Source organism: Ovis aries, chromosome 6 (assembly GCF_016772045.2).
Source record: "Ovis aries strain OAR_USU_Benz2616 breed Rambouillet chromosome 6, ARS-UI_Ramb_v3.0, whole genome shotgun sequence".
NCBI classification, from domain to species: domain Eukaryota; kingdom Metazoa; phylum Chordata; class Mammalia; order Artiodactyla; family Bovidae; genus Ovis; species Ovis aries.
Window position 1 is genome coordinate 36,587,398 of NC_056059.1, and position 17,496 is coordinate 36,604,893.

The 17,496-nt window shown below is 40.6% G+C and overlaps 1 protein-coding gene across 23 annotated transcripts in view; it reads left to right on the forward strand.

The window, feature by feature from the left end:
* FAM13A (family with sequence similarity 13 member A) overlaps positions 1 to 17,496 on the forward strand; it is a 340,765-nt gene that overhangs the window by 233,086 nt on the left and 90,183 nt on the right. For 4 of the 23 annotated variants that reach the window (XM_027970876.3, XM_042251251.2, XM_042251253.2 and 1 more), the window contains exon 1: positions 8,273 to 8,475. The exons of 16 other annotated variants lie outside the window; for them this stretch is intronic. In XM_027970876.3, coding sequence (XP_027826677.1) covers positions 8,447 to 8,475 — 29 coding nt within the window. In that variant the 5' untranslated portion in view covers positions 8,273 to 8,446. Of the gene's footprint in view, positions 1 to 8,272; positions 8,476 to 10,163; positions 10,209 to 17,496 lie in introns of those variants that run through there. 3 more of the 23 variants (XM_042251246.2, XM_042251247.2, XM_042251250.2) reach the window with 1 other exon arrangement.

Sequence of the window (17,496 nt, forward strand, 5' to 3'; positions counted from 1 at the left end):
ATTACATAATTTCTATCCCCATGGGATTTTTCCCAGCAATCTTTAATTATATACTAAACAATTCTAATAAGTAATGAAATATTGTAATTATGTTGATTTTATTAATTATTTTTTATTTGGGCCTTAAGCATCTTTGTTTCCGCTGTAACTAAAAAAAATTAGTTTACCTAACTAGAAATTCCTTATTCCTATTAGCATGAACCTGTTTTAAATGTCACTGTTTTGCTTTCTAAAATAAATCTTTTATGAGGCTTTATAATCATTTGTTGAGTTAAGAAATGCTGTAGTTTTTTTGTTTTTAACATAAAAACAGTTAATAGTCTACCTGTCATTTCCATGTATTTACTTCTTAGAGGAATACAATTTAAAGTTTAATTTTCCATCTTTTCTGTTTCTTCCTCTTCCCCTCAACACCCCATGCCAACCACTTTCTTCACCTACTGCAACAAAGCTGTCTTTTACCATTACACAACACACACACACACACACACATACTCTCCCTCCCTCTCTCTCTCTCTCTCTCTCTCTCTCATACTCTGTCGACTCAGAGTAGCAAAAGAGGTTTGTTCTGGTCCACTGTCTGTCTTTGGTTCAGACAGCCATTATTAGACTGTATGTTGTTATTGCTTAGTCACTAAGTCATGTCCGACTCTCTTGTGACCCCAGGGACTGTAGCCCTCCAAGCTCCTCTGTCCATGGGATTTCCCAGGCAAAAATACTGGAGTAGGTCGCTGTTTCCTTCTGCAAGGGATCTTCCCGACTCAGGAATTGAACCTGCGTCTTCTGCATTGCAGGAGGATTCTTTAGCACCTGGGAACCCCTTATTTAATATATTTGCACTCATCTAAATATAAAACTCAGACCAAAAGAAAGGATTCTTTCTTTCCTGCAGCCAGTTGATAATGTGTGTTATTGATGAGTAGATATAATCCTTTATCATCTTTAAAAGCTTTCATATCATGGAAATGCTGTGGCATTCATATGCCAGCTTCATATCAGGCACTTACTATCTGCGTGCTGAAGATAACATCTTCATTTCCACATCTATTAAAATGAACACAGCATAACTTCTCAGTGCATGCTGATTACCTTCATGCACCACCCCTTCAGTTTCTTCTCTTTTCACTGGCTGTGGTCGATAATAATACTATCTGCTGATGAGCCCTGGACTTCACTAGTGTTCTCACCCCAATTGCTGGAGAGCAAGTTTAGTCAGAATCCTGTGCAGTGGTACCAGTTCAGTTCAGTTCAGTTCAGTTCAGTCGCTCAGTCGTGCCCGACTCTGCGACCCCATGAATCACAGCATGCCAGGCCTCCCTGTCCATCACCATCTCCCGGAGTTCACTCAGACTCACGTCCATTGAGTCCGTGATGCCATCCGGCCATCTCATCCTCGGTCGTCCCCTTCTCCTCCTGCCCCCAATCTCTCCCAGCATCAGAATCTTTTCAAATGAGTCAACTCTTCGCATGAGGTGTCCAAAGTACTGGAGCTTCAGCTTTAGCATCATTCCTTCCAAAGTACACCCAGGACTGATCTCCTTCAGAATGGACTGGTTGGATCTCCTTGCAGTCCAAGGGACCCTCAAGAGTCTTTTCTAACACCACAGTTCAAACGCATCAATTCTTTGGCGCTCAGCCTTCTTCACAGTCCAACTCTCACATCCATACATGACCACTGGGAAAACCATAGCCTTGACTAGACGGATCTTAGTCGGTAAAGTAATGTCTCTGCTTTTGAATATACTATCTAGGTTGGTCATAACTTTTCTTCCAAGGAGTAAGCGTCTTTTAATTTCATGGCTGCAATCACCATCTGCAGTGATTTTGGAGCCCCCAAAAATAAAGTCTGACACTGTTTCCACTGTTTCCCCATCTATTTCCCATGAAGTGATGGGACCAGATGCCATGATCTTCGTTTTCTGAATGTTGAGCTTTAAGCCAACTTTTTCACTCTCCTCTCTCACTTTCATCAAGAGGCTTTTTTGTTCCTCTTCACTTTCTGCCATAAGGGTGGTGTCATCTGCATATCTGAGGTTATTGAGATTTCTCCTGGCAATCTTGATTCCAGCTTGTGTTTCTTCCAGTCCAGCGTTTCTCATGATGTACTCTGCACTGAAGTTAAATAAGCAGGGTGACAATATACAGCCTTGACGTACTCCTTTTCCTATTTGGAACCAGTCTGTTGTTCCATGTCCAGTTCTAACTGTTGCTTCCTGACCTGCATACAGATTCCTCAAGAGGCAGGTTAGGTGGTCTGGTATTCCCATCTCTTGAAGAATTTTCCACAGTTTATTGTGACCCACACAGTCAAAGGCTTTGGCATAGTCAACAAAGCAGAAATAGATGTTTTTCTGGAAGTCTCTTTCTTTTTCCGTGATCCAGCAGATGTTGGCAATTTGATATCTGGTTCCTCTCCCTTTTCTAAAACCAGCTTGAACATCAGGGAGTTCACGGTTCACGTATTGCTGAAGCCTGGCTTGGAGAATTTTGAGCATTACTTTACTAGCATGTGAGATGAGCGCAATTGTGCGGTAGTTTGAGCATTCTTTTGCATTGCCTTTCTTTGGAATTGGAATGAAAACTGACCTTTTCCAGTCCTGTGGCCACTGCTGAGTTTTCCAAACTTGCTGGCATATTGAGTACAGCACTTTCACAGCATCATCTTTCAGGATTTGAAACAGCTCAACTGGAATTCCATCACCTCCACTAGCTTTGTTCATAGTGATGCTTTCTAAGGCCCAGTTGACTTCACATTCCAAGATGTCTGGCTCAAGATTAGTGATCACACCATCATGATTATCTAGGTCATGAAGATCTTTTTTGTACAGTTCTTCCGTGTATTCTTGCCACCAGGGTATCTAAATTATATGTACCCTAAAAATCCTGGCTTCATAATTACAAAGACTCCTGTCAGATTTAGTCATTACCATTTTTGAATACTGTGTGAGCATCTTGTGGAAGGTTTTGCTCCTTAGTGCAATTTATAAAGATTGATACAAATATGAGGAAGAAACCTTGCCTGAGAAGTATTTTCTTACCAAACCTGTAAGAAAGAAATTATTTCAACATATTTTTTCTTAGGAAACAAATCAATCTGATGTTAAAACAACATATGAAAACAAAATAATGTGGCCAAGAAATGTTCTTAGTTCTTCAGTTGCTTCAAATTGATGTTGAAATTAAAACAAATGAAGCCACATCATTTTTTGGAGCAGTTGTTGCTCTTGATATCACAAGTGCAAACAAACCTATTGCCAAACACTTGGAATCTGCTGAAGAAGTTATGTAAGAAAATTAGAAGTCTGCAAGCCAGCTGAAATGTAGAAAAGGAAATAGACAGCTTGGGAGAGATTGGGTAATGTAAAGTGCTTAAAAGATTTTGAAAGTTTTGGAAAGAATCTTACTTTATGCATCTCTGGAATTGTACACCAGTGTATAACCCCACTAGCTTATTTCTTTAACTAGTTATTGGTTATCATTAACCTTCATTTGAATCTAAAAGAGCTCTCTACTTTATCTCTGATGCAAACCTAGAGAAAGGAAAGGCTACCTACTCCAGTATTCTTGCCCAGAGAGTTCCTTGGACAGAGAAGCTTGGCAGGCTACAGTCCACGGGGTTGCAAAGAGTCGGCCATGACTGAGTGACTTACAAAAAAACAAACAGAAAGCCTAAAATAGGAAATGTTTAAAAAGTAGGTAGAATCATTGCTTGATAAGTGAAAATCTAATCAAAGGAGCTATGCTCAGACTCTGAAGAGAGTTTGATATATTAGTTCACCCATCCATTCAGCACTATTGGATGTCTGTTCTGTGTAATGGCTGCAGGAAAAATCCAGCTCTTACCTGGAGAACTTTCTTTCCCATAGGGAGAAAATATTTAAATTCAAATATTAATGAACATTGTGGTGGGCATAGGGCTGAGTTAAAATGGGTAAGAGATTTGTTTCATCTTGCCTAATTCTGAGAGTGCACAGAATTTTGCCAGGAGAAAATGGCATGGGAAAATAGTCTAGACAAAGGGTAAATGTTTGACATAGATTCAGAACAGATTTGAAAATGGTGTCCAGGTAAATCTGGATTGGGTTCCTTAGGTGATATAAGCAGCTCATCTGGAGGAGAATATTGAGGTTAATCAGCAGTCTTAATCATCATATTAAAAGAATTGGAGTTCATTTAAAAGGTAGCTGGGAGCTCCTAAAGCTTTTGAGAAGGGCAGTGAGTATCCAGTTCACAACCACAGTAGGAAATTCACTCTAATAGTGAAATGTATTCACTGGAGATAGAATGAATGGAGGCAAAAGATCATCTTGAAGGTTGTCATGATACTGTAGATGACCAAGACCCACTGAGTAAAGAGGCATGACAGAACAATCAACAGATTTGGTTAAGGAGAGGAAAGGGAGGAGTAAAGATGACTCATGCTCTGAGTCTGATTCATAGAGAGAATCATAACATCATTAACAAGAGGGGCCAGGAGGAGGAGAATTTGGGGAATCAGATAATATGAAGCTTTGAACGTGTTGATTAGGGTGATAATACTAATAATTATTGAGCACTTATTTGCCAGGAACTATTTTACATGGTTTATATGCATGATCTCATTTATTCCTCAGAGCAACTTCAGAGCTTTTAAACAGCTGGCCCAAGTTTACGCTGCCTGTCTGTGGTAGAGCTGGAATCCAATCCCTAGGAGCGTAATTCCAGAGTGCACTTTATTAAACTCTAATGGAGTGCCTGTATTAAAAGATGTGGGGCTGGAAGATGAGGCAGAAAGGGTGCAAGAGAGGAGGGAAGACAGATGAAATAAAAGGAGGATGGAATAATCAGGACACTTGGAGAATGCCCAGGAAAGATCACAGAGAACCAAAGACTTTCAGAAAACTGAAGGTGGGTGTTTCTGTAAAAGTTAAGAGGAGAAAGAGATCTAAGACAAGGCATTTAGATTTAGTGACCAAAAGAGCACTGGTCGCTTCAAAAGCAGTTTCTGAAATGTGGTGAAGTCTGAGGTACATCAGTGTGAGGCAGAGGAGTAGTTTTGGGGGAGGTGGGAGGAGCAGAAGCAGGCTTTGGGCAGCCTGTCAGTAGGAAGGGGAGGCAAATGGCATTGCGTCACCAGAGGGTAGGAATGCTGAGGAAAAGCTTTCAAGGCTAGGGTGCCTGTCGGACTGGGGACAGACTTAAGGTGGGGGAGAAGAGAAAACGATGAGATTCAATACATGGATAAGAAGTTTGAGTCCTGTGTGTGTGGATGTGCTCCCCTATACTAGGAAGACGTCAAAAAGAACCAAGCAAGGTGTACGTGTATGTGTGTGTGTGTGTGTGTGTGTGTGTGTGGATGTGTTCCCCTAGACTAGGAAGACGTCAAAAGGAACCAAGCAAGGGGCGTGTGTGTGTGTGTGTTAGGTATTGGTGGTGGTACTTCAACACTTAATGCAAAAGAGACCAAAGGAATTCACTCATATTTGATTATCTTGACTTTCTTCATAAATTTAGGAAGCAAAGTACTTAGTGACATAAGAGAGGTTCAGATTTGTAGTACTGGAAATCAGCAGCAGTTTCTTTGGGAAATCAAAGACAGCTACAAGCTTGACACATAGTACTGAGGTTCAGGCCAAGATTAAATAGGACTTTTTAATCTACCCAGTTGCCAGGGTTCTGTGACTTTCTTTTGCAATGTTTAGCAGCCTGGCAGTAGGTCACCCCGCTGGCAGAATGTATACAGGGTGAAGAAGCAGAGGATGCTAGTGAACCTGTTTTGGAAAAACTAAATGCTAAGGACAGCCAGCAACACATCTTTTTTTAAAGCTGTGTGCTCGTCGGTTTGGGTGCAGGTTGTCCTCTGCAGATGTGGACAAACAGGTGGAGCTGAAGAGAGAGCTCAGGAGGAGGAGGAGGGATGGGGGAGGCCGCGCTATGCTGGTCATGAGAGGTGTGCCTCGTAGGGCATGGGAGGAAATGTGGTCCGGGAGTCCAAGTCTGAGAAACTGGCACTGGCAGGGTTCAGAGAGTGGAGCTTCTGCTACCTGACAATGAAGAACTGACATGAGGATGTGGGGCGTGGAGTAATAAAGCTATCCCAGTGATCCAGGACTCTGGTGTGGTTTGAAAGGAGGAGCTGCGGTCCAAGTATAAATTCAAAAATGATCATCTAGTCATGCCCTGAAAATCAACCAAAAGTGAAAGGAGGAATCATTATAAATAAATAATGGAGACTTGAAAGGGCAGGTACTTACTGAGTTATAGTGTTAGGTGATTTTCAGAAATGACCACTGACATCTCACTAGTAATATGGCATGTTAGAGGGATATTGATAGGCAGATTTAATTATCAGGAAATGTATGTGGAATCAGATGTTAAAATTTGAATGTTCCTATTCAGTATTTTACATCCAGTATGTATTGAATGTAAATCATTATATGATTTAACATATTTTTTGTAATACTGGGTCCTTTATTATTGGTTTCATGTCTCTTTTAGCCATATAGTATTGATATATTCATAAAATTAGAAGATACTGTTTCTATCGCCTGCATTTTAACTATTTCTAAAAATATGTTATCCTGTAAATATTTTAAAAACTCATGTAGAATGGATTAAGCACTGTGCTGTACAGCAGAGATCTGAAGCAGACCTGAGCAATCCTGAAACCAGTTTCTGTTCTGCCACTAACTTTCCATGTGAAGTTTCCAAATTGCTTCATTTTCTAGTACCAAGTTTACTTATCAGTGAAATGATATCATGATATGTAACAGTGATTTCCTATCTCCAGAAATGAAGTGTTAAGCAGGATATAGAGATGCATTTTTGAAAGGTAAAAAACTTAAGAAATACGTAAAACAAGGTTATTGTTACTGGAGAATGATTAGAATTTCTAAGTCTAGAATCAAAACACTATACTGATAGCTTCAATAAAAGTAGGTTCTGAATTTACTTTAAAACACTTAAAACTTCTGTTGTTTTAAATGGCTGATTTTAGTTATTGATTCTATCATAATGTCTGAATATAAATTTTAGGATAACTAATCCATCGTCATAAATATGATGGAGTATTTAGTCGGACAGTGAATATTTTTATTAGTAGGTATAGCAAAGGAGAATGGATGCTTACAGTAGGGCTTTGTGTTCTAAATTCAGAATTATGAGTGATCTGTAAGAAATCTGGGGAAAACTACAGGGGAGAAGGATACCTTTTTGGTCATACAAGCCCCCTCTGTTTCTGAATGTTGTGGACTCTGGCCCTCTGCCCTTGTGCTAAAAGCGATGTTCTGGGCTTTGTTATAACTCTCAGCAAGTCTTACGCTGTGAAGGAAAGCTTAATAAAATATATTTCTAGATTTGTTCTGCAGTGTTTGAAACCTATGAATTAACCGTTATGTTCCTAAAACAACACATTAGTATTCCCCACTGAAGAGGAAAATAAGGGAAAGCTAGGTAACTAACAGGCATTTAGCAGCCTTTATGAGAAATTGATTTGGTGTTACCTGTAAAAAAAAAAAAATCAATAACCAACCTACCAAAAATATGCTGGTGATATTCTTAGAGGAAAATGGGTATTTAAATAAACACATTCACTTTATAAGGATAAAATGCAGAAATAATAAGTTAAAATATTTCCACGGGAAATAGTCACATTGATCCCTTGAGACCCTGAGCAGTCAGTCTTAGGACGTGTGTTCTCCCCAGAAATGAGAGCTACGTGCCTTGGGAGATGTCACCAGTGACTAGTAGCCACCGCAATGTAAACATCAGCAGGAAATAAATATGGGTAGGGCAGGGGTCTAGAAGAGTGCCTGCGTGCCTTCTAGAAGAGTATTACGCCTTTCAGTGTTAGTGGTTTGATTTTTTTTCTTTGTTCTTTTTTAAGAAGAAAAGAGACAGGACGCAGCTTATGCCTTCTGTCACAGAAACCTTCAGTTTCAGAGGCAGTGTCTTTCCTTGACAAATGGATTTCCTTGTTGGCAGTCTCAGTACTGAGAGGTCAAGGGACTCTGCTCTTGCCACAGTTATTGGTTGTTTCCCCAGACTGACAAGCCCGTCTGTGGAAGGGCTCCGAGGAAAGTTTCGTGTTACCAGAATAAGGCAAGCCCGCTGAGGAGCCAGGGGAGGAGCAGCAGCCGCCGCAAAAGAAGCAGCGCCTTTAAGCCCTGCAGCAGCTGTTCCTCTGATTGGCTGGGTGGTTCAGTTGCTTCCCTGGAACAAAGGTCAAAGTGGACTGCGGTGGAAATGTAAGAGAGGCAGCGATCAAATAGCACTGCTGGAGAAGTTTGGAGGCAGAGAGCAGCGGGACGCTGGCAGACTGCAGAGCAAGCTGCTTCTCCGGCGGTGAGGTGCAGCCTCCTGCCCCCAGCCTGGCCCAGCCGCTGTGAGCAGCCGGTCCCTGCACAGACGCCCCCACTAGGCGCGGAAGAAACAGTTGTGAGGGTCCCTTGCCAATTTCCAGACAAGGATGGCTTGTGAAATCATGCCTCTGCAAAGGTAGTATTCTTTCCTATTTGGGTTTTTTCTTCCGTATTTTCTGAGTGGTGTAAAACTATATAACTTTGCCAATACTTGGCATCTTTCAGTAATATGCTGCAAACTCAAGACCAGAAAAATGTAAACATATTGCTTCTCATACTGACACTTACGCCCAACTTCTTATCTTCTTCACTGTTCGGTGAAGAAGAATTAAAATAAATATAACAAAATAGCTTTGACATCTGAAAAAAAAAACAGAAACTGAAGAATATATTGAGCAGGTTTAAAATAAAACTGAATTAGAAACTGAATGAGTTTCTAAGTGATGTTATGAAGCTGCGGTGAGCTCTAATCTCATTTTGAAGGATGGCGACAGGGGAAAGACCTTTTAAAAATGCATTTTAGGAGCCCTCTGCGTTAAATTTTATATCTAGACAAGGATTTTCTATCAATAAGTACTTTATAATACATGGACATAGATGCTAAGGATATTATTTCCCCATGAATAATTCTAGATAGGTTGATTACACAGATGACACCTTTAAGCAAACAAACCAAACTGCTCTGTAAGAATGATTGAGCACAAGGCTCTGTTTTGTTCATTAATGATTGTAATATGGATTGGGGGTTGGGGCGGAGGAGTTATACTAAAGCAGGGAAAAGTAAGTTTAAACAAAAGGCATGTCAAAAAGATCACTGTTGGTAAATTAAGTGAATAAGATGTCCCGGAATGTTGAAGCTGGAAGTCACCTCTGAGGTGACAGAGTCCAGCCCTCCAGTTTCACAACTAGAAAATGAGGCTTGGAGTAAATCCTCAGTTGCCCAAGGTCATGTTTTAGGATTTTTAGAATTTCTTTTGCAAATCATGTTATACTATTTCAGCTACAACTGCTATACATGCAGTGACATTTGATTCTATGTAAATGCTTCCTCTAAGAAGACTATAGAGAGTTTTATTAATGGAAGTGATTTTAAAAGTCACATAGTAAATACGGTTTATCCATAAGAGGAAAACCTAGACAAAAAATGAATTTCTTTTTTAAAAACCATTTTACCAGACGGTCATGTTGTAATATGAAAATAAGGTAAACCAAAGTTGAGTGTTCATTTGCAAAATGGTTCCTGCAGATGTACCCTGTGAGATAAAACAGTGTAAGTGTTTTTCTTTCACTGTGATGACAGCTGCACTGTAATGGAACTTGATGCGGATGTCCCTGGAATTCCTTTTCTAAAATTGATAACCTAAGGGAGCAGAAATTGATCAATGGATAGATCTAAAATTTGTCTATATTAATTCAGTGGGAAGGGCATGCATTTTGAAGACTAAAAACGAATGTACAATTTTTGGACTCTTGATGTGGTTTCCAGCTTTAAAGCTGGGGGCTTATTTTTTCTTATAATGGTGTCAGTTCTTAAGTGTCTTAAGCACATCCTTTCTAGAACTGAACTCTGTAGTAAGCTGCACAATGATATAATAACTGTTAAGAAAATAGATCTGTATTCTGCTAAAATATTGTTTAGGGAGTTAAGTTGATGAAAGCTAAAATAGAATCAGCGTAATTTCTTCCAAAATTATTAGTCCTTAGTCCTAATAAACCTATGTAAGAGGAATAATGTGAATTTGCATTCAAGATTGCTGATCACTTTATTCACTGTCTCCCTATGTCTGCGGATTTAATTTGGTTGACTTACAATCCTCACGTCAGCCTGTGCCTGCCTGTGATCAAACACATCTTGAAGGCAAGGAACAGGTAGGCTTGTGTGGTTCTCTTTGTTAAGGGAAGTTAAGCACTTGTGTAGAAAGCTTTCTGGTTCCTACACATAATTGCTTCTTCCAAGCCCAGTACAGTGTCTTTGACTAAGGATTTCTGTGACCTCTAGTGGAGATGACTGTTGGCAGCCACCTCCACTGTTATCCGGCCTGGAGCAGGAAAGTTGCAGAGTCTTGAGTTGTGGGCTGAATGCATTGCTCCATTCTATTTAAGAACACTGAGGGGCTAGAAGTTGAATTAACAGTGGATGAGGGAAAGAATAACTTTAAATACCAGTTAAGAGAAACTCATGCTCACTCATGTTTGTATTGAGCAGAGAGCCCAGTGCTTCTCATACTTTAGCTGCATGAGAATTACCTAGGGAACTTATTTTAAAATCAGTGTCTTGTTGCTCCTCTCTTTCCCTAGACTTACTGAATCTGAATCTGGGTGTGACAGGGAAGTATCAACATTTTAACAAGCTTCCTGAAAGTAAATATGGTACAAATGGTCCACACACTCAGAGAAACACTGATCTAAACTCTAGTTAATGATTATAACTTACATAAAGCCATTGACAGCAGGTATATATAAGATACTAACACAATACTACTCAACATCCCCAAATACACATTGAATATCAGGACCTTATGTGAAGTGTCTTTGTCTTAATTGATGTTTTCATTTACTAGACGGTCAGTGTTACCTATTAAAAGATACTTACAGTGTTTTTTAATGTTTTCTTTATGACCAAATACTACTCTGTATTGCCAGTGATACTAAGGGAATGAAGACATAGTTCTGCTTCAGAGAGCTCACATGCTAGTGAGGACGCAGACACATGACCAGACAATTACAATACTTGTGGTGGATTTGGTAATGGACATTATAATTAACATAATAATAGAGATGTACCTGCATGGATAATATTACCCTATGTTTTATTTAACCTCATATAAGTGTATGATCTTTTTAGAGGGCATGTTTGTTCCCCAGTGTCTGCTTAGCTTATAATTCCCATGAGAGACTTTTTAGCCTTTCTTAGCATGTTGTGAAAGTGTATAGAAGATAAATTTGTTACTGCTAATCAGTAACTAAGATGAGAATAACAGATTGAAGGCTAAGAATGAAGTAAAATACTTTGGTTCCCTTCAATGTGTTTTACTATCTGTTTATAACTTAACATAATTTGCAGACTTTCTCCAGGATGGAAGTGACTATGTTGAAACACCATTTTTAGAAAAACTGCAAAGGCTGAATGTTTAAAATTTGATCCTCTGTAAAGAACTCAGTTCTTAAAGTTCACTGCAAAATGACTTAAACTAATGATAGAACTTATAGTACATCTATTGAGATGGTTAAATTATTCCAGTTATTTTCAGAAATACTAAATTATTTGTACTGTATAGCATTGTATTGATATTCTTGCCAACTAAAAAAGTGCTCCCAAGGAAATAGAATAATATTAGAATTAAGTAGAGAAACTATATAAAGAATTGAAAGAAGTTTTTTCTCAGGTACTAAATTTACCTTCAGGGTTTACCTGGTGGCTCAGTGCTAAAGACGCTTACCTGGTGAGCTCAGTGGTAAAGAATTCGCCTACCAGTGCAGGAGATGCGAGTTCATTTCCTTGGTTGGGAAGATCCCGTGGAGAAAGAAGTGGCAATCTACTTCAGTATTCTTGCCTGGAAAATCTTGTGGACAGAGGAGCCTGGAAGGCTACAATCCATGGGGTCACAAAAGAATCAGACAAGACTTAGCGACTAAACAACAACAAATTTACTTTCTGTCACTAAAGAGATAGTTTATTAGACTCTAGACTTCACTTATACCTCAAGCTCCTTTCGTGATTCATATTCCATTGTATTTTTTTCCTTGGATGTTTGGAGCCTCACCTCCAAAATGGTGAGGATCTCCATTTTATATGTAGAAGATTTCAGTGAGCTAAGAAATAGCCTTTACTCACTCTTATGTCCATGACAAAGCTCTCAACTTCACAGCAGTATTTTGATTTGCTAGGCTAACTTTCAGATAGTCACTAACTCATCTTATGGCCACAAAAACTAATGATGGAAGATGAAGTTAAGTGCACTAATGACTAGTCTAGATTCCTTTGATTTTAATGCATCGTCATCTGCTTTCACATCCCTTTTTCCATTTGATTTATTTATGAAAGTGGGAAACTGAGATGAATAATGTCAGTATAACTCTCTTTTCATTACTTCATCAAGCAAATTATGATATTCAATATACATTATTGAATATTTATTTCATGATGGTGAAATATACCAAATTGCAAATTGCAGTGGCTCTTTAAGATTTATAGTGACAGTATTAATTAACATATATTAGTGACCCAGCATGGGAAAATGTCACTGAACCTCTTATCAACAGAATCCATTTGGCCTTTCTAAGTATCGGTTTTCGGAATATTCTTTTGCAAACAAGTAAACGTTGGTCACTTGGGATGATGGGGGACTTAACCAAGGAACAACCCCGGCAATAATGGGCCAGCTTGTGAATCTCCTGTGTGATGTTAGAGAGCCCTCTACTGTTTGTGGTGGTGACGCCTTAGGTTAATTTATCTGAAAACTCATGCTATTCCAAACTTGTTTGCACTTTGATAGCACTCAGCCTCCCCAGCCTTCCCTTCTATGACCCACCTCAGTCTCAGAGGGAGTTAAAAGCTGCCTTACCTCCAGTCTGGGTTAACCCTTCTGGGGTTGAGTATCTGAACTTTGATTTCATCACCAGTGTGGTCTGCATTTGGTAGTAATGAGAACGAGTGAGAACAAGGGAGACCTCCATGGGCTCTGCTGTCATGAGATGGTTGCAGTGGCTCTGAAGCCTAAATATTTGCTGTTTACCCCAAACCAAGAAGCTAGTGTGAATTAAAGTGACGGTTATTCTTAAGTTTTAGAGAGATCACCCTGTCTAAAGTACTGGGTAAAAAAGAAGAGGTACTAGAGAGTCAGCAGATAACAGTGGGGAAAGCAATGAAAGATAGTAAACGCGCCGTCAAGAAACGTATCCAGATATCCAGACACTGACAGTGAGTTAGCCATGTGAATTTGGGCAAGTCATTTTCTTTACCTATGAAGTAGGGGTGATAATGCCTAACATACTTACTTAGAGGGGAAATTTTGTAGTTAAAGAATATTATAGTTCTTTGTAAATGATAAAACTATTCAAATTCATATACTAGAGCTTTAGTCCCTAGGGTGATGGTATGTTAAAGTGGGACCTTTGGGAATAATTAGGTTTGCATGAGCTCATGGAGGTGGGACTCCCATGATAGGATTGGTGCCCTTACGAGGAGATAAAAGTACCAGAGCACAGTCTCCCCGTCCACCAACCCCATCCAGGTGGAGGTACAGCAAGGAGATGGCAGTCTGCACGCCAGAGAGAGCTCTCAGCAGAACCTGACCGTGCTGGCACCCTGATCTCAGGCTTCCAACCTCTGGAAATGTGAGAAGTCAGTGTTTCTGTTGTTGAAGCCACCCCATCTGTGGCACCTTGTTATAGCAAGCCATTAAGAATGGTTGTAAAGTGAAAGTGTTAGTTGCTAAGTTGTGTCTGAGTCTTTGCAACCCCATGGGCTGTAGCCTGCCAGGCTCCTCTGTCCTTGGGATTCTCCTGGCAATAATACTAGAGTGGGTAGCCATTCCCTTCTCCAAGGGATCTTCCCAAACCAGGGATTGAACCCAGGTCTCCTGCACTGCAGGCAGATTCTTTACCGTCTGAGCTACCAGGGTAATAATTGAAAAAAATTAGTTAAAAAAAAAAATTTCCTATTCCCTCTGGCAGGTATCACCTATTCCTTTGTGTTTGTTTCAGAGCCAAAGATTAGGAAATATTTCAATGTGTTTGCTGATGTTCTAAAAATATTCTCTTATCCATTAATATCAACCCACTCAAAAAAGAAACTTACTGTATATTACGTTCTAAATTGCTGCCTCCCGAAGGCGATCTTGCTGTATCTGTAATAATGATAAATAGCACTTTGCTGAACAAGAATCTCAGAGACAAATGAAAGCTTCCAGCTGCCTTGAAAACAGTTTTGTGACTAAACCAAAATTTTCTTTAAGCTCCACACAAAGCTTTGGGTTTGCAATGAAGTGAAAAAAATTTCTTTTCCTGCTCTCAAGCCAGAACAAACAGATAGAGTATGTGGCAAGCCCGTATTCAAACATTGCCTTGCCCGAACATATCCTTTTCTGGGTTCACAGTACCCTACAAAAAGTGTAGTGTTTACATTACTGGCACAATGGCAGCACTCCCACATCTAACTGTGCAGTGGGAGAAAATAAATTCTCTAAATAAGGGTGGGAGAAAGCCCATGGCACAGTTGCAGTTCCATTAAGTTTGGAATAACAGGGAACAAAATAACTTAAAATAATCAACATACAGCTATCTGAGAATGCATCCAGTTGGGAAATTTAATTTTACAAATTATAAACGGGGTATGTTTTCACAATGCATAATCACACGGTCATGTCAGGATTCAGCATGGTCTGAGCGATGCTGATTTTATTCCTCAGCCACTGACAGAACACCCAGAATGTTCTGGGTACCTTGCAAGGTGCTGCAGGGGACAAAGATAAAGACCAGTCCAGGAGGTGAAGCCAGCTTCCAAACTCTGGAATCTGTGGCATCATGTGCTGGGCACTGGTTTATGGTTGTGGACAGAGTGTCTGGGAACCTGCATGGAGAAGTCTCTCCCCTCTCCAGGGTGATGGAGATGGCCTCCCAGATTAGATGACATTTGAGCTGAGAGATGAAGTATTTACCAGACAGAGAGAGAAGTGCCGGAAGCATTCAAGACAGAGGGAACAGCACGTACAGACAGGGTTACGAAAGTGCAGTGCGAGGTTGATGGAAGCTCGCTGCCCTTGTGTGCCAGGTTTGGACATCTGGACTTCACCCCAAAGACAAAGAGGAAACAGGAGAGGGTTTCAGGTTAGGAAGATAAATCTGATGGGAGTATTAAGGATAAACTGGTCTGGATGGCAGGGGAAAATGAGTATTGCCACTGTGAGGGACTAAAGCGGTGGAAATGGAAAGGAAAGGTCAGATTCAAGAGATTTGTCTCTTTTTGAGATAGAATCAGTGCAGTTTGGTGACCGACCATGAGTAGGAGTGAGGGATTTTTTTTTTTTTTTTTAAGGAGAGCAGTTGGCTGTTAATGCAACTGAAATTATTATAACAGGAATGAGGACTCTGTCCAGTGACTTCTAAACGCATCTCCAGCCAGGATCCCCTGTAAAGTACGATGTGAGACTCTCAGCTGTGTCAGCTGGTCCACAGGTAGTAATAGTTTCCTTTTTACTTTCTCACTATAGGAAAAGATTGAAGAGACAGAAGGTAAAGCAGCCCCACCCCTCCCTGCTTAAAAGCTTTGCATCCTGTTGCTGGCAGGCACACACCCTCACCAGTCCCCTCCAGTTCCCTAGAGATTGAACAGTGTTCATTAGAAGGGCATCCAGGGACAGAACTAGCTGGGTAGAGGGACGGAAACAGAGTAAGGTGCTCCCTAGTTCCTTCCAAGTATACTAGTTCTTTGAATCGAAGAGACAGAATATAGGTGATAAAGAATGTCGTGGTCATTAGTAATCTCTAGAAGCTCCCAGTTGTGTCTGACTCTTTTTCACCCCATGGACTGTAGACCGCCAGGCTCCTCTGCCCATGGAAGTTTCTAGGCAAGAATACTGGAGTGGGTAGCCATTTCTTACCCCAGGGACTCTTTCCAGCCAAGAAATTGAACTCACATCTCTTGCATCTTCTACATTAACAGGTAGATTCTTGACCACTAGCGCAACCTGGGCAGCCCAGGTCAGTAAGGAAGGCAAAATCAAAAAAAGCCATGGGTCCCTGAGTCTCCTTCTTGACACCATCCTGTGGTATAAGCAGGAAAAGAATATTGAAGAGACCTGGAAATCCTCTATCAGCTCCCCCATGCTCACCTAGAATGACTTTCTCACATCTATATTGCTAGGTGTATCTGGACCTGCTTTCTCTCTGATTTTATCTGTGATCCGGGCTCAACAAAATCTGTACCTTTTTTGGCCCAGAGCTGATTCTGACAGTGAAGCAGAGAAGAAAAGAGTGTTTGCTGTCTGTCCTATGAGAATGTTGATCTTAATTCAGCAGCATTCATTGTGCATTAATTATGCCTCAAGCCAGGGAGATGTGTGTTTAGCATAGCATTTTTCAACTGTGGGTCATGACCTTTTGGTGGTCATAAAACCAATTTAGCGGATTGTGACCAGTGTTTTATATAACTTTATATCCGTGAAATATGACAAAATAGAAAATATCCAAAGTAAGAATAATGCTATGAAGTGTTTGTCTCTTTTATGTGTCTGCGTACTGTCACAATGTAAAATGTGTTTCTAACTGGGTCGTGGCCAAAGTTTTTCAAAACACTGACTCTGGAGTGCTTATTGAGGATACTTTATTTGAATGAGAGGTTAGTACAGGCCTGGAAGTCAAATCCCCATGTCAGTGTGAGAAACCGATTCTAGTCTTAGCCATCCTACAAATGAAATTCCAGAGTATAACCTATGTGTAAGATGGAGACACTTTTGTTAGGCAGGTTCTTAATTCTGGATTTGGGGGGGGCGGAATATTTTTAGTAGAATTGTTAGTTTCCCAGCACAGCTGTGACAGAACACCACCAACAGGGTAGCTGAGAATAACAGAAATTTATTGTCTCACTGTCCTCAGTTCAGTTCAGTCGCTCAGTTGTGTCCGACTCTTTGCGACCCCATGAATCTCAGCAAGCCAGGCCTCCCTGTCCATCACCAACTCCCGGCGTTCACTCAGACTCACGTCCATCGAGTCAGTGATGCCATCCAGCCATCTCATCCTCTGTCGTCCCCTTCTCCTCTTGCCCCCAATCCCTCCCAGCATCAGAGTCTTTTCCAATGAGTCAACTCTTTGCATGAGGTGGCCAAAGTACTGGAGTTTCAGCTTTAGCATCATTCCCTCCAAAGAAATCCCAGGGTTGATCTCCTTCAGAGTGGACTGGTTGGATTTCCTTGCAGTCTCACTGTTCTAGAGGCCAGAAATCCCAAATTAACATGTTGGCAGGGCTGGGCTCCCTCAAAAGACACTGGGAAATGAGTTATCCCTGGCCTCTCTCCTTACTTCCAGGAGTTTTTGGTTGGTGGCAACACAATTCCAGTGTTCACATGGTGTGCTACCTGTGTGTGTATCCACCTCTGTCTGCTCTATAAGGGTGCTGGTTGTATGCGTTAGAGCCCATTATGGTAACGTTAACTTGATC